A 22,060-nucleotide genomic window follows, 5' to 3' on the forward strand; every position below is an offset into this window, starting at 1 on the left:
TTTCCTCTGATACATTCAATGTGAGTAGGCCTACTGCTGTGGTCTGCTCAGCTAGATGCGGTTATGTTGATGAGTTCTCCCCATCATAAAATTATATAGTGTCGTTTATTCAGGGATAAAATGTTAGATAAATCTTACAAAAATTATTTTTTAAGCATCCATGGCATCGTTGGATAAATAAATGAAGTTGTCGGAAACTACCTTTCCGGTGTATAATATAGACCAGCAGGCATGTTCAGAAATCTTCACTGAGATGAACTTTAATTTCGTTTCTAAGATTTCACTTAAGAAATTAAAAAAGTTGGGAATAGCTTGATGTAGCTCGACGGTAACTAAGGAACATCTTAAATTAGGATATCCTTACCTACAAAAACATTCTTATTTTTCACATATATTCATATATATACAGATCGAATTAATTTGAGACACTTGTGCAGGGATAAATCCTTAAACATTTTGCCAGAAAAAATTATACGTGTCGGTAGTTAACACGACATGCCTATTAAAAACACACACACACACACACACACAATTTTAGTTTAAAAACCAAAAGAAACAAAACCAGAAATCCAAATAACTGCTATTTTGTGTAAAGAAAATACGTTACAGGACAGCATTGGCTTACAAGCAAATAATTATTTTAAAAACACGTGTGTATTCTTTGAGTGTAAATTAGCGTTTGATAATCTTGTCATTGAAGTACATATATAACATAAACAGGCGAATTTCTTAGAGTTTAAAGTTACATGTACAAACAGAACCAATTTCCCTTTAATCTGCAACTTACAGAATACACGTTCGGTAATATAGCTGTATTGTATCTCAAAATTACATAAATACAGTTTAATCAACATTGCGAATTTTTTTAATTTAAGATTCTTTTCTCAGAATGGGGTGAAAAATATTAAGAATGATCACGCATGGGTCATCTAATGCGATGTAGATTTATTACTTAACCAAGGTCATTCGAATAATATTTTGGCTAAAAGTAGTAATTAAAACAATGAATGTAACTCGAAATTTTACAACTTGAGATGGTCTTGAGACAAGGTACATGTATGTGATGTCCTAAAGTTATAACGGTTCCTAAATTTCCTTTAGTAATTAAAGTATAGCGTTACATTTCAAATTATTGTTTTTCAGTTGAATGAAGGAATAAAACCTATAATATTTAAGAATAGTAGAACTTCCTTTGACTTTGGGGCCCTGTTGAATCAAAGTCAAGCAAAACTAGCTCTTTCTTTCAGAAAAAGTTTTATTATAAATCTAGAATGTACAAATGTTATATTTTTTCAAATATTTATTCATTTATTCAAGCATAATGTAAATAACAGCATTTGTTTAAACAGATAAAAAATATTTGATGGTTTAAAATGAATACTTCATATAAATGATATAAATGAATAGATTCACACATACATTTTTTTTTATTTGTACACAGTAGCATGCCAAACCCTCTGAACATGGTTCAATCAAGCAGTGTCAAAAAATGTCCCAAAAAATATCTCAAGAAGACATCTATTTTCCCAAACTTAACAAATGAATAACATTTCCAACTCTAACAGGAATGTAAATTGGAAGCATTACCATCTGGAACAATCCATTCTGGTGTATCCATTCAGATGTAAATAACTCAGATCTAATCAACAAGTATCTCTACGGGTATACGGCTTTATCTAAACTACAGAGACAGGTATATGCATCACAAAATCTCTCTCTATGATTGCTTTAATATGTCATGATAATTCAGTAATAAAAGAAGGTGATGAAAAATCACAGATAATATTGTACCATAAGTATACCAAGTGTATACTTTCTATTGTTCACACATCGAAACAGAATTATTAACAATTCAAAGAAGTCTGCTTCCCTTAAAGATGTCTATTCAAGCAGTTATGTAGCTGTGAAGATGGTCCCTTTTGCATAGCTTGGGTCATTTTGGTCCACATTTCCCATCATACAACACACCTCCAACAATTAAGTACATGAGCATGTGCTTTTTATTTAGTTTATTGCTAAGATGAATAATTTGCATAAATTAAAAAAAAAGTAGAAAAGAAAAAAAAAATTGATACATGTTCAGTACATAACAGATAAACTAGAACAAAATAATGTCACATGCATGTCCTGTGATAATTCCTCTGGTTTTGTATGATTAACAAACCACCATTCTAAAAAAACTCTCTAGCATTTCCAGATGCATGTATATATCACCTTCCAGAAATCTACTGATTTGAGAGAGAAAAAAAATCTGAAGCTATTTTTTGATGTCTTTTGTACAATCATAAAAATGTGAGTTGATCTTGGGGTGTTAGGTTTCTACGACGTCTCGCCATTCTGTTGACTTCTCATATCCCGAGCCATAAGACAGGCAAATATGGTCATTATCATTTTTTGTTTAACATCAACAATGTCCTCTGGTAGTGCATACACCTTAGCTCCTGCTTTTCTGGCCATGGAGATGGCATACTTGGCATTGGACATCTTCTCCTAAAAATAAATGGAAACGTTGATAATTTTTATTTAAGGCTCATTTGAACGTTCTCATTAAGTTGCAGCACCTTAAGAAGAGAAAAGTGCAAAATAATCACACAGATGGAGTTTCAAACTCCAGGCTGTATTGTTACATATTGTATAACCATGATTTTAAGGAAATCATTTATCACAGTTTCAGGAAATATATGTGATTTGCATAAATTAATACCAAGTAATCTGGAAAATTCTATCGTAGAATTTCTTTTGTAATGTGTAAAAACCCAAAAATGTTAATCAGCTTAATTACAATTTTTTTAAGGAATAAGAAATTCTTCTTTGAGTATTATGATGCGATAATTTTATAAGGGGCGTGATAAAATCCAATAAAGCCCAAAGGACTTTATAGTCGATTTGATCATGCCCCGACCAAAATTATCACCTCATAATATTCAAGGAATGATTCCTTATATTTATATAATTTCTAGCAATTCTACAATTAAATATTTGATTATGAATAAGCAATCCCCACTTGTGTCCCAATTATACATTATTTGAATTTTTTGGACTGTATATTACAAAATCGATACGTGGTGTTATCACAGGCAAAGACACTGAAAAATGTAAATGTTATGCAACATTTTCATTGCACTTTTACAAGATGAATGTGTCTTTTGCATTAGAGAATGATAAATCTTGTGGTTAGTGAACACCTGACTGATCAGACAGACTCACCTCCTCTGATGCCCCATCCTTCACAAGGTCGTAGTTGATCATTCCTCGCCTGATGCAGTCAATCAGATCAATGATGGTTCTGCCGTCAGACAAGGTGCTGTCATTAAATCCACTGAAACTGCTCTTTTTACCTCCCTCTTTTAACTGGAAAATTTTAATTTTAAAACATTTATTACTTACTGAAGTTTTAACTTCCAATGATTTTATACCCTTACTTGACATGTACATTACAAAAACCAATTTTCATAATTCGATACCTGATTACAATCATTGATTTTCATAATTTCCAAAAGAAAAGAAATAAAGACATATACATGTATCTGCAATATGATGAAGAAACAATCAAAGAAAAGAGTGTTATTTCTGAATTGTCTCAGAGAGAGAGAGAGAGAGAGAGAGGAAGAGAAAGAGGAAAAGAGAGAGAGAGAGTGACGTGTTGGTTTACCTTGGCATTGGCCCATTCAATGATAGCTGCATCATTGATCAGGGAGTCGCCTCCAGCCAGCTGTCTCAGGATACTCAGTGTGTAGGCCCTCATCAGCTGCCATACCAACCCTGTAAAAGGAAGAGTCAAACTCAAGCTCCATACAACAAACCCATCAACCATGTATTGGGAAAAGCAACACTGACACTGATTACGTAACAATCTCACAGCTCTACATCACAAGCCCACTAACACTTATCATAACAAGCTATTCTGTTCAAAATATTAAGTGCAATGAGGAAAAGCCCCTTTTTGATAATGAAAACAACTTTATGGTATAGAAGGATTTTAATATGCATTTCATTTTATTTCCCTTATTCATGAAAGACCGCAAGAGCAATACCTGTACAAGGAAATGGTAGGCATCCCTCTTTAACACAAGTATCGGAACATATGTACTTTTGTAAAGCACTTCTCAAAGACTTTAAATTCTCACTTTTTTTCACTCATTTTTCTGACTAAATGATGGATTTTTATCATCACTGGTTTCAAAGCATTAAGCATTAGTACATATACTTACCCAGTGTAAGGGTGGGGTTTCCCTCATTAATATCAGCTCCACTGATTCCGACCAAGGAAAATTTGCATTCTTTTCCTAAGGCTACCACATAATTACAGTTTTCTGCAAACGAACAGTAATATCATATTTACAAGTCTGTTGATGAAATTTTCAATATTTTCATTCCAATGTAAATATCAATTTGGAGATATTTGATTACCTAATTTTTCAAAGTTGATTTTTAATTTGTTGAACTTCTGGATGACTTTCTTCCAGTTGACTACCCCAGGTCTGATTATGTCGTATAATTTAAAGTAGACCAGACCATCTTGTAGGTCGGAGTACAGGTAATGCACATATGGTTGTACCCCCAAACTGTTCATCCAGTTCCTGTATGCTAAATACAATGAAAAAAAATATTTCAAAACATCTCATAGTATATCTGCCTGCAGGCAATAACAGAAAATTCACAAAACTTTCCCAACACTTCATTATCTCCAAGTATGAGGAAGAACCTTATAACTCATCAATAACCTTTTTACCAAAGACTAATTTCAATGTTCATCATAATAAATTGACCCAAAGATACACAATTCAAAATTCAATTACTGCTCAAAAATGATGGAAGTACAACCAATAGGAAGTAACAATGACAGTTGTTTGTCATCCTGAATTTTTACTTTTTTCCTCCCGAGTTTCCTCCACTACATCCATTTCCATATCCTCTGGGGGCTCCAGGGCTGGGTACTGGTTAAATAGGTTAGCCACAAAGGCCATGTTGAGCTTGTAGTTCCCAGATGTGACGTCCTTTGGCGAGACAAAGCTGCGACATCCGATTTTGTCAGCTTCTTGCAACATAAGTTCGGCTCTCTGCTCCAGGTTATGTTCCTGTAAGATAACATTGTATCCATAAACCACTACTAGTACTAAGAATGGATCTGTTAATCTTTTTTTAAAACATCACTTTTTGTCTTCCTGATTTGTTTGCATTAAAATCATGTATCTGTAATATCATTTTATAAGATGTATGTAAGGCTGTTTTTATTTTTAATTCCATTCTTTCTTACACACATCTATTAACATAAATTTAAATTAAAGATTTTGCACAAAAAAATTTGGGTATTGTTCCTCTGTTGGATTTTGACAGTATGCAATGTGTACATTTGATTATATTTTAATCCAAACTTACAGACAGGGGTGGGCCAGACATCACACCATTCTCTCTTGGAGCAATTTGCTCCAATAAGTAGCAGTAAGCCTCAGAGTCCTGAAATAGAAAGTAAAAGTAGTGTGCATAAACTATATCCTGATGGACATTGATCAATTTTAACACCACTTTACCTCAAAAAAGGACTGAAAACTGAAGTCATCCAGATTTTATTATCCTAAAGACAGGTTAAACGATAACTTATATCTGAGCACATCCAAATTTAAAAATTGAATTTTGGTGTATATGTTACTCAAATTCAACAGTTTATTATTGTTGAGCAGGATCACATACAAGAATATTACAAATTTAACCAATTTGAGCAATACCTTGATGTCTTCCTGGAAATTCCTAATTCTGCGATCCACGCCTGCATTACGGAGATGATAGTTGACCCATCGGATCAGGATCTGTTCAGGGGACAGCTTCTTCAGATCCTCGGGGGTTTCTCCATCCTCCAAGAGATTGATGAGACCAGGGTGGTTGGCAAGGTTGATATCGCTCAACAGACCAATCTACCAAACAAGTCATTTCAATCTTACTTTATATCATCAAAAAAGCTTAAAGCAAATACTCTTTGCATCGAAACTTTAGCGACTATTTTTGATTGCAATAAATCCACAAAACAAAACCTTTTAAAAGGAACTGTATTTTTTTAACACATGCCATTACAAGCTTTCCACTTTAGATTTAAGACAATGCATTATCTAGGACACATACCCTGATGACCTGCCATAAAAGTCCCAGGACAAGATGGGGTTTACATTTCTCTAAGTCATCGTCTCCAATGTTGACAATGTTGCAGCCAATAGACTGTGCTGACATCAGAGCCAGATTGTGGTTTTCCGCCCTACGATAAATGCTGAGGTTTGTCTTGTTGATGGCTCGCTCATCAATGGTGTCTGGTACAGATTTGTTGATAAGTTTACTGCAAAAAAATGCCCAAGATCTTTAGTGTGTGTTTGTGTGTGTGAAGGAAAATAAAAAATGGACATCTTGGGTAGCTTGTTTTATAGATAAATTCTGCATCATATTTGTAAGGTGCATTATACAATGATAACTTAGTCGTATTTATGAAGTAAGTTTTTCTATTTTACAGATTTTCCATTTAAAGCCACAGTTGTAGGAGTTCATTCATTGACAAATACTATGGCTGCCATAACACAAAATGTTACCCAACCTCAAACATGGCAAACTGGCCTACAAGCTGACCTGAGGTTTTGTCAAACACAATGGAGCCCAATAGATTTTGTTTCTGGTTACATCTGTTCATTGTTGGGGCTCACAACTCGAATCAATTACCAACAGATGGTTGTACAAGTGTTTTTTTAAGATACCACATGTACTAATATAGGACCAGTACTACAGTATCTGTCCTTTGAGTGTCCCTTTCTTTTTAAGTGCCAAGGACCTTTTTTAGAAAAAAATAAAAATAAAAAGGCCGTACTCAACGTTGGTACATGTATTAGATTCCTTGAAACATGGTGTCTTTAGTTTACCAACAAAAGTATCAGATAACCTTCCTCTTTATGGAATTTTCTATGGCTCTGGGAAGCTCAATCAAAAAAATACAGTTTTTATTTTTTTTAAAGCCCTGCAGATTATGTAATTTATTTGTGACACATGTTGTGTAAGGTGGTGTAAAATGTAATACTTGAGTGAGACTTGAGTGATTAATTAGATTATGTTAATTTAAGACAAATCTCCTTTCCAAAGAATCAACAATTGCATAATATGCATCTATTCACATTTTTATTATGCAACTTTTTCTTCCTTTAAATGCAAGAAAAATATTCTTAAACAAATGGTCCCCCAATGACTGTAAATTTATCTGTTATGATATGAGTATAAAAGGAAAGAGAGCATTTTCCTCATCGAGAGAGTACAACAGTACATTGCAGGAAGAAACCCTGCATGCATAAAATATATGTGCATTGTCTAGATACAAAACTTCCCTTTTAAGGTCAGTTAATGAAAAATGTACATTTCATAAAATCAATGCCACACTGTGTTTCCAGCAGGAAGTATATGCCATTGGTAGCATCTCAAGTCAGTTTTAACTTAATGGAGACAACAACCAATTGTTTTCCTACTTGATAAAATACTTAAAATACAACATCTGCCCTCCTAAGCAATAGAGACATTCAATAATAACATTATAATAGCCAGTGAATGTGGATTTCTTGTGTATCCAATAGCTTTGTTGCTAACATGTCATTTATTAAGCCACTTCTACTCACCACAGAAGGATGCCGTCCTGGGTGTTCTTGTAGAGATCTTCCCCGCTGGAGGATAGGGGGAGATACTTGGCACAGTCTGGGTCATCCGCCAAAGCCCTGACCAAAAAGCCAATCAAAAGCATGAGAATCAACCCAAAATATAAATTTGTTTTGATAAAAAAAAAAACAATTTACAATATTATGAAATTATGTGGTTTAAAATAAGTCCGTCAACAACAATATTCATGATCAGATATTGCTTGCAAAAATCCAATTAAATCATTTTGTGAATATAAATCAGTTTGTGAATATCTACCACACATCTTATTATAAAGCATAATATGGACATTACCCTTTACATTTGTTACTATTCTAATGTTCATTTTTTATCATTATTGCAATATGTATCAAATTTAGCAGCTCTAATTATTCCATGGTCTTTGGCTTGCGTCTGAATTTCCAACATGTCATTTCAAACAGGATAGCTTACAACAATGTGCACTTACCTATTACATCTTAATTTTAATGCACATTAAAAAAATTACCTTGTTGAAGAGATTATAAGTCAAGTTCAAGAGGTAAAATATTTATGAGGCATCTAACGTAAGCTAGAGATGAATCATATGGTCTAGTCTAGCAAAATGTAAACTTGTCATAATTTGACGGACAAAATACTGAACCCATGAATAATGAAAACAAAAACACACAAAGTTATTAATTTGTTCAGGAGCAACACACACTGTGCACAAACCATAAAATACAAAGTGCACTTAAAATATAGTCAACTTTAGTATGGAAAAGGAATAAACAATTTTTAAAATCTAAATATTAAAAGGAGAAAGTTAGCAAGCTGGTGACAAGTTGACGTAGCACAAACAAGAAATCTTTAATGCATGTAGCACAGCACACTGGCACACTCGTGTGCTACCTATTTATCCAGTCCGCAAATGCTAATTGATCTTCTTTTTTTACACTATGTGTGGTGCCCTCTACGGAAGCCTGAGAAAGTCCCCCTAGAGATTCGACATTTTTCCGCGATTTGATCACAGTTTTCCAGTGAATACCGTGATCTGTGCTCTTCAGGTCGGCGTAGATCTGCAAAAGTGGTTTCGGCCATTATTAGACAATTTTTACATTACTCTACCTGTTGATCCAATCAGCGAAGGCCTTCTGTTCTTCCTTGCGCACAGTGTGGGTGGTGCCCTCAACTGAGGCCTGGGAACTCCCCCCCATGGTCTCCACATCTTTTCGCGTTTGAACTTGTTTCTTAAATGTTATTCCAATATCCCTTTCCTCTTTCAAGTCAGCATACATCTATTGTCAGTGCAATACAGCAAGAATTGTCAACAGGTTAGTATAAATGCAAAAATGTCACACATATTGGGTATCAAACAAAACATTTTTGAACACAGAAATGTTCATGCTACAAAATTCAGATGGCAACCCTTCCCTGTTTCCCATATCAAATGAAATGATATATTCGTTTTTACTGTATAACATTAATCTAACTATATGTGATTCATTGAAGGAAAAAAATGTGTTGTGAAATGCAATGTCAATATACTTAAGCAGGACCGAAATAAACTGCCAATGGTGCATAATGGTCATGACATAATTCATAGCCAGATTACAAAAATATTAAGACATTTAAGTTGTGTCAGCTACCAAGAGTGAAAGAAAATTTAAAATTCCTCAGGGTCTGAAATTCTTTATCACTGATGTAGATGAGTGCACATTCATTGTTGAGGACAATAGTATTGATAAGCCTTTATGTCAACAACCAGTGCTTAATTTCATCACATTATGTTACATGTAATTCAAAAAATGCCTGACAAAAATCATAATTTTAAGAGGCTCGACTCGAATGCACAAAATGCATGTGGTGATAGGTAGATAACAGACGTGTGCCTAATCTACCAGTTATCAAGATTACTCTGTTGTAGCCTCTGGGGATAAACAGGCACTGGTTCATGTACAGAATAAATCTTTTCACTCAGCAAATCATCTACATACAGAAGTCACTATCCAGGCTTAATGCATGCATACAAATTACCTAGCTAGATGCTTATACCTGTTTGAATTCTTCGATGTCAATTTGGCCGTCCTTGACCTTCGAGTCATACTTTGCGATGAGGTCACGGACTTGGTAGTTGGGTATTTTGAGCCCACAGAGCTCCAGTGCCTGCTGTAGTTCTGATACATCTATAGTGCCACTGCCATCTTTGTCAATCTGAGAAAGTCAACATCACATAGATAAGTCAACATCACATAGATAAGTCAACATCACTATCATATCAAACATAAACTCTCAATGTTTAACATTGAAAATAAAGAAATCCTAATTTTGTGTAGAGCGTTTAAAGTGTAGAAATTGATGTAATGTTAAAATAAAGCATCTTGTTCTGTCCTAGCTCTTTCAATCATCCAGCTCTTTCCCTCTTGTATATGTTTATTGAATGTTTTATGTACATTGGATGTTGTATGTACAGTCTTCACGTTGCCCCTTGAGGGCCCTTAATTGGTTAATAAAGAAATTGAAATTGAATTGAAATTATATGGCTCAGAGAACAAATTAGGTACAAGTAAATAACATTAATCTATATAGGTACATATATACATATATACATGTACTCATGTTACATGTAATCTAATATAGGTACATATATAATATAGGTACATATATACATGTACTCATGTTACATGTAATCTAATATAGGTACATATATACATGTACTAATGTTACATTTAATCTAATGTTTGTCAGACAACATAAACTGCTGAGTTTACAACATATACATAATTGTCAGGCTAATGGAAGGGAAGTTAAGGCACAGGAAAAACCTGTTTTTGTGACAAAAAAAAATATTAATGAGACCACTTATTAACCAGGATTTACACAAATAGATAATCTAGCTAGAAACTGCTCAAAAACCAATACACATACATATTCTGATATGTAAATGTATATAATTACTGCAGCTTTATTCTATTTTATTTCACTTATCTATTTTTTGTTTTCATCAAAAAAAGCCATTGTTAGGACAGATTTTCCCCTAGTCTAAAACATTCCTGTGGAGCTAGAGAAAGGGGTTCTCAATTCTATACTGGAACATTTTTTCCCCAGCACAGCATTCTTCTCTTATCAGGACCTGAACACCTCAACACAGCTGTCTGTCTACATCTGTCAGTCAAAGTCAAGTTTAAAATGAATAATTTGAGATGACTCACTGGGCCCAGCATCAGGAGCACTGACTCAAGACTTTAAGACATTCACCCCTCATTTGAAAGGACATTAAAAGCCAATTCTTTAATTCAATAGAGCATTAAAACGCTCCTCAGAAACAATTCTTTGCTCTCTAGTTTCAATCTGTCAAATCAGTGTACATGATGTGGAAGTGGATCCTTATGCCTCCACTTGTGAGTCAAATATCTGTCACTTAGCAGCAGCCCCTTCACCAGCTATCTTTTCTTCTTCATACCACTTACATCGTCATTTATGGGTGATCAGCTAGATCCCTGTCCACTTCCCTTCAAGAACAAAGGGCGGCCACTATATACATGGACCAAGCATGCCCCCAGACGATTTTGTTTACAATATGTTTATAGCTACAATACCAATTAGGATACACCATAACTCATAAAGTTAGCCCCCTCTGGCTACAGACATGTGCGTTTATATGATGATGACACTAAAAATGCTGGATAAAACATCTTGAGGACTTCTTGGCTAATAAAAAGGCCCATTTAGAGCTAGTTATGAACATCTGAGGCGAGACCAATATAGTCTTTAGCATGTAATCCAAGCTTTAAAAAGATCATACAGACAAATTAGAGCAATAAGCATCCGTCTTGTCAGAATAAATGTGGTAAATATTGGTGAATTCTCAAATATCTGCAAATCTTGGCTGATTAAGGCACACAACTATATCTTTTGAGATAGTGGACAGGCATAGCCTACATCCAGACTGTCAGTTATGCCCGTCCACTTCTCAAAAAAGAATAGGCACACAACCAGAATGTTTAAAATCAGTAATAGTCGGGTGAAATATTTGAAGTTAGTTTCTCCACTTTTGTGTCTGATAATCTGTTACTGGACAACACAAGGGCCAGTCTTTCTGTGTATTTGCTTAGGTAATTCTTCCATGAATAGAGAGATTAAATGCAGAAGTCCTCTCCTATGTTGACAGCTCTGTAATAGATTGGAGGTTGATCAGTTCTACAAAGTAAACAAGTTTCCCCCAAAATAAACAATGATCTACTATGTGTCTTACGCCAGCCTGCCAACATGCGGTCCTTATGTCCTTTATACAACAAAAGTTTTGTCCTTCGACCCCCCCCCCCCACCCTTTCCGTCCATACTAACTACTTTATAATCGACTCCATTAGATGCGCAATTTCTATAATTAGAATTTTCTCTCTGACCTTGCTAGCTAAACAAACTTACACAAATTGAACACAATATTTTTTTTATTTGCAATGTCAATTTAACACACATTCAATATGTACTAAAAAATATAAAGATTTCCATGATTTGATGGTGATTTTTATACACAAGGGCATCATTCACTTATCTTCATACACTTAGATTATTACCAGTCTTTGAAAAAAGTCGACAAATAAAACTACACCACAAAAGCTAGGTTCTTAGGTTAGTAACCTGAAATGTTTGTAAGGTGCTACCCTCAATTATTCATGAACCTTAAACCTCCCTATTATCACTTGCAAATTCAGCAGTATGGTGCGTTATGGTCTAGGTTTTTAGTACTACGGCAATCAATGAGCTAAAACCTATAACTTAAGATTTACATATCAGCAATCTAGATCTGTTTACTTATTATTTACAATCTTTATGTTGACACATTATCATTCGCCCTGTGCCTAATCCCATACAACCCTCTGTTCATAACTTGCTGGTGTTAAAGTCTAATCAGGGTTATGCATGCAATCTTACGTATGTGTCCTACTTTTCAGCTCAAATAGACAAATCAAAACCAGTTTGACAACTTTTTAAACCTTCAATGGCATCCACACACTATTACACACGGAACACCTTTCCTTCCAAAATATTTTCAAAGCTCAGACTGGTTATGCTACGACAGACTTAATACAAGGTGTAAACTCCTCTGACCTCATAATGTAAATAACAGGGACTTTTGAGGAGTGACAGATGCATAAAACTGTGTTAAGTATTGTAAAACAACTTGTTATACTCTTTCTTATGGAGTTTATCCCCACACTTTTATAAGCTCTTTTACAACAGAGGACCCCATTCCTGATATTTAAATGATATGCTGATTACACCTCCAATACCTGAATGAGCAGGATTACAATTGTCGAGGCTATTTTACTACAGATCTAGCTTACAAGCAATAAACTAAAGGTTGAACCCAGGAACGGCAGTAATGCATGAAGAATGCAGGTGGGGTCCAAATTTTGGGATCAATACAGGGAGATGTGCTTATGAGAAGAAATCAAAGTTATCTCTTATTATAAATTCTCACAATAATCAATCTTATCTGATATGTCATTCGTCAAGGCATGCACACACCTACGTACCACTTTGGTACCTGTTTTACTTGTGTAATACACATGCCTTCCTCACCACATTGTAACTGGAGTTTATATAAAAAAAAGAACTCTGACCAACGCCCAAAATCAACTGACATACAAATGATGCCCTCCATTTTAATCACAGTTCTAAACTATTTACTATACCGTACATGTATTGGGTTTGGCTCACACTAAATCTCTACCCAGTGCTAGGAAATTCCTAAATAAATATCTAATATAACCTGATAAGACTATTCATAAACTCTCAAGTTCAAGTGTCAATATCAGCCGATTTCCACTATTAAAATATGATCTTTGAATTCACACGTGTTTGTCATTTTTCTCCCTTTTACGTAAATCATTGATATTATCATCAACTTTTCCAACCTTTTATTCCTAACTCTTGCTATATATAGAGAGATTCCTTGACTGGCCTAAAAAATGCTAAAAGGGCAAAAAAATTATCTCAATTTGTCATTATATGAAAATAAACCTGATTTGAAAATTTCAAAGTTAATAGACCTCTTATTTTAGTTTTAAATAAATTATCTATCCTTTGAATCTTTCTAAACTTCACAAAAAAAACCATCAACTTAAAAGGAAGTTGCTGTGTGTGGATACAAGGAAAAATCACAGGAGACAACTCAGACCCTTGATAGTCGATAGAAGACAAGCGTATATACATCATCCTTATTTAGCCACTTGACCAGAATAGCGTCAGCGGAAAACCATCAATTGTATAATCTTCCTGTGTCATGTCCTATTGAAGGGTTCCTGATGCTGCATCATGTTCCGCTCAAACTAAATTAGCATTACTAACATGAATTAGGTGAAACAACTATGCTGCACCAGGCATTTTCTACCTAATTTTAAACACTGTTAGTAAAAAAAAATGCACGTTTGGGGATTTAATGCATTAACTAAGTTTGTTACAGATTCAATGTTTTCCATAACTCATCTTCCTTAATATCATAGGACATTTAAAAAAAATAAAAAAAGATACAAATATATCATTCATTAAAATATTTATTTTTCTATGGGAATGTTAAAAACTACATGTATTTTTTCACAGTGCAACTGCCAGAATAGCATCTATTTGTGATCCTGATGTATTTTACCCAGTAAATCTTTTTGCCGTGGACAAATGTCCCACCCTCACTTGAATATCTCCTACTTCCAATACATTCCCTTCAAAAAGCCTCATCTCCCCCGTCACACTACATGTGGATTAACTCCTACACGTAGGAATTTGCCGATTCTCTACAGACAAACACTACAAACCTACAACTCTTTAATGGCCACCAAACCAAACAGATACATTGACTCAGACATCCTCGCTCTTCCCTTCAGTGTATCTAGCCATTGTTTTGTTACAAGGTGTCCGACTACCTGTCGGGCCTCAGACTGCCCCTATATACAGATAACCCTCTCTACCTTGTGTCAATGTTTTTTACTACTTGGAGACCCATATTTGCTGACTGTCTTTTTTCTCTGAGAGCACTTATTCCACCTCACAAGAGTAAAGCTGGAATGATTTATCATATTTTGAGGTTTGAATGAACTTCTGTTCACACCAGATATGCTATAAAAGATATGAGAACTTGCATGGGGCACAATATCTTTTTATTGTTTGATATTTAGTGATCATAAAGATTACATGGACCTCTTAAACAATCCTCTCATATAAGTGATATAGAATCAGATATAGTATGTATCATATTTGAGATATTTGTCGACAAGGTCATGAGAACTTTTATATCAAATTATGAATCCTTTCTGTGAAATATGGTCTTTGCTTAATCTATATGGCTATAGAAGGAAACATTAAAAGATGTAACAAGTAAAAATTGTCCTATACAATTTAAAAACTTTTTTTTCTTTGGAATTCTTTTAATTTAAAAATAAGTGGCAAATTAAATAATGAATTTTGACAAAAATCTACTGTAACATCAACCCCCTCCTCCTTCCTTTCTAAAACTTCCTATAAATTCTTCCTGTCATGTTCTGAATATTTCCTCAAGTTCAATAAGTGATTTTTTTTTTGTGAAAAGCACAAAACACCAGGCTTTTTCTCCTTCTCTTGGCTTGATAATATTTAAACAGATAAGAAGATTAGTCTGTCATTTCCTTGTTGGCTTAAGTAAATGAATAACAATGGGGACCAAGTGAAAAAGGAAATAACTAGAGGGGAAACAGTTTTAAGACTTAGTACGTCTAGTCTGGTTTAAATGATACCATTGTATGATTCATAAATGCGCAAATAAAGAAAACAACTTACTGCCACAAACTTGTTTAAGTTGCATTTCATGCTTACCTCTGTATATACTTATTTTAATGGACAATATAATCATGTTACTTTTGAATATCAACAGGGAATGATTATGGTCAGTTAGTCTTAGGCAGTGTACATTTGCAATGACACCAGGCATGTATTTGTATGGGTCACCTTTACACCTAATGAATGCCTCAAAGTGCATCAATCACCTATGACAGGTCAACTCATTTACACATCTGTAGTATACATATACAGGAAACAGTCCACTCTCTATAGATAAAACATATAAATGTTGCTTGTTCTCTATGATGACATCATATAAGTATGAGTTTGATATATGTACATGATGTAAAACAAATATCTATACACAAGCAGTAATCTTCTTAAAAGATTGTCAGAAGTTATTGTTATTATTAAAAGAGAATATCTTTTTACATAATAGATAGACATGCAACTTAGAATAATGGGCATTTAAATGAATAATAAGTAACAAATCTACATAATGAGTTTATTCATGATGTTAAGCCTACCTTGAATTTTAACTAATTCTAAAGAGTAAATTAACAAATGAAACTTCAGATGTAGTCACCATTTTCCATCATGTTTTGTAAAAAATCAAGTGTATAATACAGTTTTAGTGTTTATATCTTTACGCTGAGAGTATACACTTGCAGCCTGCTGGGATAACAGCTTCTTGAAATGTCTTTTCCACTGTCAATTGAGTAGAAAAAAGGACTGCCATATCCCAGTCGATTTTCATACCGGTTACAATATTAAGATATATCAAAAGCGTGAAAGGTAATACTTGTTTTTTTTTTGCAAACATAACATCAAAACATTTTTGAAGTTTACGGGTGACATCACTAGAATGACAACAAAAAATATGGCTACCCCCTATGACCGGCTTGGAGTGAGTGAATGGAGGGACCCCCAGCGATCGGTCTCTGCGTCTCACACAATCAGACGACATAACACGACAAGCTACACTTACCGAACTAAATGTTTCCATTAATTCACATAGCTGATCGTCTGTAATTGCTAGAGTTTGTCGTACCGACATCTTGATAGTTGGAGGACTGTCTCAGTGTACTTGCTAAGGGTGGGACTGTAAGGTCACGTGACACAAAACGGAAGTCAACTCAGGAGGTTCTAAAAGGGGGAAAGACGTAAATGAATAAACAAAATACATTTATTCCTTAATTGGAAAAATTGTACACTTTAACTAAGGGACTTGTTAAACATTATTTACATATTAGCACAACAAATATTTGTTCTATTTTTATTTCATAATTTTTAAGTAAATCGGGGGTTTTACCATATAAGGTAATATTATAGACAGCTAACGGTATCAAGGTGAATCACCCACCGGTGAAAAAAGAACCAGATTAGGTACTGTTGGTGAAAATAAATGCAGATAAATAATTGTATAATTACACTTACTAAAGTGGTTTGTATTTAATCAATAACGAACCAGAATTAATTAGCAAATCCGATAGGCGGATCTAAACTAACAGATCCATGTACATCTACAGTGTATACGGGATCTGAATTTGATCATATTTACACGCATGTGTATATACACATATTTTAATATATACTAAAGAAAATCAAATTAACTGCCTTCATCATGCACTTGTAACATAGTTACTTATACAATATATACAAAAGAAAATCAAATAACTGCCTTCATCACGCACTTGTAACTTAATAAAATTAGTTACTTAGAGCAACAAGGAAAGTCAAGTCAAGTTAGAACTTCGTGTTATAAAATGCGCTCAACAAATATGTGTAGTTGTCAATATTTCAGTTGGTTCTCAACTAAAATGAAAAACTCTCTCTAAAAAAATAAAAGAAAGAAAACTTCGTGCATTATGATGAAAATAGAGAATGTAATACTCTTCCTTACCCGAAGTTTGAATTGTTCCTCATAGAAGTCGATTGACTTCACTGCCCGTCTGTAGTATATATATATATATATACCACCGTAGAAGCAAGAGTTTGAAAAGTGAGATGAATGAATGAACACATGACTCACTGCTATCTCTGAATCAGTTGACCCTCTCTCTCTCGCTCTCTCTCTCTCTCTCTCTCTCTGCATCTCGGGGGGAAGGGGGGGGGGTATAACTCCCACTTTTTTCTCGCAACAGATATTTTCTTAATATACATATAGAAGATTGAATTACTAGTATCATCGAGTTAAAAAATTTACACCGCTCCCTTGCACTCACGTAAAAATTGAAGTGAAAATAAGGAAATTAAGAGTGAAAGTATAGACAATCACATACGCCCCCACTTTCAAACCTGTTTAAAATGTAGATGTTTAAAGAGAGACAACTCTTTTTAATCAACTATTACCGAATTCATACTGAATAAACTGGACTGGGGCATAAGCTAGAAAATCGATTAATCCATTGTACAATTCAATTTTTAAAAAGTTTGTAAAACTTAAAAGAATGTTTGAACGATTTTTTGAATTTGTTTGGACGTTTTCATAAAGGTTTATTTTAAGATTTAGAAAGTGTTTTGATTGCTATATTGTAACAAAACACCGTCGTTTTGATGACCAACTGAAAAATTTAATATTAAAATGTAGGCCCTGTCAGTGTGGCAACCAAGCTTGTGAATTTATATTCTAGAAGACAAATTTGAAGTCAATACCAGTTAATGCTAATGCTAACTTTCATGTTTTCGCGAGGACTTTATTTCGCGATTCAATATAGAAAAACTATTTTGGGGTGATTGATTGTCGCGATCAAGATGTAAATGATCTGGAAAAAAAATATACCAGAGACATTTATATCTGCTTCGCAGTGAGAAATATTCGTGACGATGAGGCTATCGCGAACCTACGAAAAATTCACGCACATGAATAAAAGTTGGTAAACAGTATTGAAATTGCTTCTGCAAACAAAATTCAAAGCCGCTAGGTCGTAGATATCTAGGTCTATTGAACGGACCGCTAGGTTAGCCGCTAGGTGTCAGATTTAAAACTAAAGACATCGACATGATTTGTTAATTTCAAGCGGAAATTTACATGTTAAAATTCATTATACATGAAAGGATAAATAAAATATCACTAAATAAATAGATTTCATGTTTGTTACAAAGTGGTTACTAGGATGGCCATCTTGAATTTGATGCTTAGCATTAAATATTTAGGCTACGAATATCTACGTAGCGGCTAGGCTAGCTTACGTACGTTCAACTATGTAGCGCTACGTAGCAGCTATGATCTTGAACGCAGCCCAGTCAAGCTTAAGGCTAAGGTATTTTCCTCCTCACCAAATAAATTGATGTAATAGATGGTCACGCAGTTGTAATTTATACGTTTGATTATATAATGAATTTGATTTATAATACCTGGCGATTACTGAATAGGAATACCTGGTGATGTCTGAACCAGACAATACCAAGTGATATCTGAATCAGACCAGTCCCAGTGATATCTAAATCAAACATTTCCCTGTAATATCTGAAGCAGACAATGCCTATTGTCTAGTGACATAAAAAACACATAACTCAGTGATATCTGAATCATATATTACCAAGTGATATCTGAATTGAATAATACTTTTTTATTATACCGTAACTTATTTGAATTACTGAATTACTTATATTGAATTATATTATTATATTATGATTGATATTATATTGAATTACTTATTTCATATTTAAGGCAATAAATAAATATATTTAATAACAAGAGATATCTCAGATAAACAATGCTTAGTTATATCTGAATTTTAAAATACCATGTGATATCTGAATCAGCCATGCAAAAACCAAGTGGTTTATGAATCATATAATACATAGTGATATTAAATCTGATAAAACCAGACACTGCTCGGTTATATCTACCGGTACATGTGACAAAACCAAGTGATAGCTGAATCAGATAATTCTCCACGATATCTAAACCCAATGATATTTACATCAATTAGATTATACAAAGTGATATCATAAACAATGCCCAGTGATATTTTTTTCTGTGATGTTTGAATCAGATAATACCCTGTGATATTTGAATTGAATAACACAGTGGGCATGATAACTGATAATATCAGGTGATATTTGAATAACTTAATACCCCATGATATCTGAATCAGATAAATCCCATTGATATATAAATCAGATCATAACCAGGAATAAATGAATCAGATAAACTCAAGTGATATCTTAATCAGATAATACACAGTGACATCTAAATCAGGAAATACCTAATGTGATCTGAATTAGTTATTATTTGAATTAAATAAAACCTACTGATATTAGATTCAGCTGATACCAGTGATATCTTATTTAAATAAAACTCATTGATATTTGACTTAAATGCCTTGCGATATCTGAATCAGATAAATCCCAGTGATATACCGGAATCAGATTATACCCAGAGATATCAATTTTAAATAAGAGAAACCGAGTGATATCTGAATTTTATAATATCAAGTGATATCTCAATTAGATAACACCCAGTAATATATGAATCTGCCCACACCTCACTTATCCTCTTCCTGCCACAAATGGCTCTGGTTCTCTGCTTCCATCTTCCCTTGGGAAAACTAGATTATAAACAATGATATCTAAATGGCATACCGGTATCTAAAGAGTCATCAAATTCGTAATATCTTAATTAATTATACCAGGTGATACATGTATACAAAGCAGATGCCTGGTAATAGCTGAATAGGATAAAACACATTGATATACAATTCACATGCCCGGTGATATCTGAATCAGATAAAACCCTGTCATAATGAATCGGACCAACAACAGAAAGTGTGGTATAAGCTGGAAATTCATGTCTGCACTAGATGATCTTGACTATGCCGAGAATCCAGTAAATACAGTGACATGCAAAAGCCAAAGGCCAAACCTTGAATTAGTCTGTTGTTGTTCAATTTTCATAACCATTAGCTAGTACATTGTACATCTATCATATATTTTTTTTAACGTTGATATAATTCAGGAATCCCCTAATGTATATCCCATAACCTGTCCCTTATTTTGAATTAAACACGTTTAGAAAATAGAACATTGACCTGTCTCTCAGTGTATAAAAGTACAGCAAAACTCGGTTATAACGAAGTCACTGGGACCTTAGAAATTACTTCGTTATATCCGTAATTCGTTATAACCGTATAATAAATTCATTAAATTTACATAGCTGGGGATCCAAGATGACTTCGCTATATCTGTGAATTCCCAATATCCGTGTTCGTACTAAACGAGTTTTACTGTACTGTTATATTTCTAAAAATAGCAATAATAACATGGTGTTTGCCTCTTTTATTCATATTCTAATAAATACATGCATTATATAAACACATGTTTTTCTTTCATTCAAAGTTTAAGAGATCCAACAATAAATTCATGCAATAACCCAACAACTTTCATTTCTTCAATATTCAACACAACCAGGACATTTCTCTCTTTGAAATGCCAAGATTATTTGTAAGATATGGTTTGAAGGAAAACAAACGTTTAGTACAAAATGTATTAAAACTTGCCTTAAACAGTAGAAAAGTTTACTTAAATCAAATGATACATGCAAAAATGTCCAGTGATCAAAATTGTTTTTCAATAAAAAAAAATTAGGCATACAATCACATACATTCATATGTTGCTTCACAGAATACCCTGCACATTCAAATGGCATACGATTGGGGTAGAATTTTGGCAAAGGCTATAAATGGAATTTTTTTTCATGTAGCTCCAAATAAACAATTAAAAAGAGAAGAAAGTTCAACCATTCACTCCATGAAGAAGCGAGGATGGTCGACCTTATTATGGTTTTGTCATTCAAACACGCTTCAAGTATTTTGTTACTGAATTCTATTTTCACAATGCTATCAAACTTGTCAGATGTTGATTCTTACCATCTCTTTAATATGACAGCAGTTAAAAGAAAAAGTGAGCAAGCCAACATGCCTTTTTTCAACTTTCTTGACAAAGCTACACAAAATGAGTGGCAATGATACTACAATTAATTAGATAAAATGGGTCATAAATCTCAGGAAAAGAATTGGAATAAAACTTTCCTGCATTTAGTAACATCTACAGAGAATGTTCTTGTTAACAACAAAGTTTTATAAAGATCAGAAAAAAGGGTTTTAGAAAAGTTGCTCAAAGAAGAACAGGGCATAAAAAACTTCTAAGTTACAAAGGGACTTGACTCCACAATTCTACATAACATGTCATTACTTACTAAAAATGTTCATGGAAGTCTGTTCAGTAGATTAAAAGGTATTGCCCAATATCAAACTTAGTCAAACTATCTATAAGATTAAAAGGGGCATAATGTCTAAACAAATTACCAATTCAAAATTATGCACTTCACACCTAGCTACCATAAGCATTACATAATTAACAGTCATCTAAAAAGTTTCATAAAATTCTGAATCTGTTGAGTGGTTTGATGGAATGTGCTGACACAAACAGGACAGGTGGATAGACTTACAGTTCCAAATATTGCTGCATGTGTATGATATCATAAGTATAGATGTTTTTCAGCCACACATTAATTATTATACATATGTATTTCATTTGTACTCAACAATACATTGCTTGGGTTACAGGTGAAAATTTGATAACTTTTTGTTATTGTCACTTGAAGTTTCAT

The 22,060-nt window shown here is 33.7% G+C and overlaps 1 protein-coding gene across 2 annotated transcripts; it reads right to left on the reverse strand.

Annotated features, from left to right (window-relative positions):
• Window positions 1–1,282: 1,282 nt before the first annotated feature.
• LOC105319795 (plastin-3) lies at window positions 1,283–16,590 on the reverse strand. Of its 2 annotated transcripts, none has more exons than XM_066085943.1 (13): window positions 16,433–16,590; window positions 9,688–9,846; window positions 8,545–8,711; window positions 7,638–7,733; window positions 6,118–6,325; window positions 5,727–5,912; window positions 5,380–5,457; window positions 4,871–5,078; window positions 4,411–4,587; window positions 4,212–4,313; window positions 3,653–3,762; window positions 3,208–3,351; window positions 1,283–2,490 (listed from the first exon to the last, which is right to left on the reverse strand). In XM_066085943.1, the coding sequence occupies exons 1-13, from the start codon at window positions 16,499–16,501 to the stop codon at window positions 2,320–2,322; spliced, it is 1,875 nt and encodes a 624-aa protein (XP_065942015.1). In that variant the 5' UTR covers window positions 16,502–16,590; the 3' UTR covers window positions 1,283–2,319. The 2 variants fall into 2 exon arrangements, with proteins under 2 accessions (XP_065942015.1, XP_065942014.1); XM_066085942.1 differs by lacking the exon at window positions 8,545–8,711 and adding an exon at window positions 8,761–8,930.
• Window positions 16,591–22,060: the final 5,470 nt, after the last annotated feature.

This window comes from Magallana gigas, chromosome 5 (genome assembly GCF_963853765.1).
Source record: "Magallana gigas chromosome 5, xbMagGiga1.1, whole genome shotgun sequence".
NCBI lineage: Eukaryota > Metazoa > Mollusca > Bivalvia > Ostreida > Ostreidae > Magallana > Magallana gigas.

What these genes read in the sequence shown, in the direction of transcription:
- LOC105319795 (XM_066085942.1), bottom strand. Translation starts at nt 16,501, where the DNA reads ATGTCGGTACGACAAACTCTAGCAATTACAGACGATCAGCTATGTGAA. An exon ending in ACATCGAAGAATTCAAACAG is followed by an intron (nt 8,931 to 9,687) that starts GTATAAGCATCT and finishes CACTGACAATAG; the next exon opens with ATGTATGCTGACTTGAAAGA. An exon ending in AGGATGGGGCATCAGAGGAG is followed by an intron (nt 2,491 to 3,207) that starts GTGAGTCTGTCT and finishes ATTTATTTTTAG; the next exon opens with GAGAAGATGTCCAATGCCAA.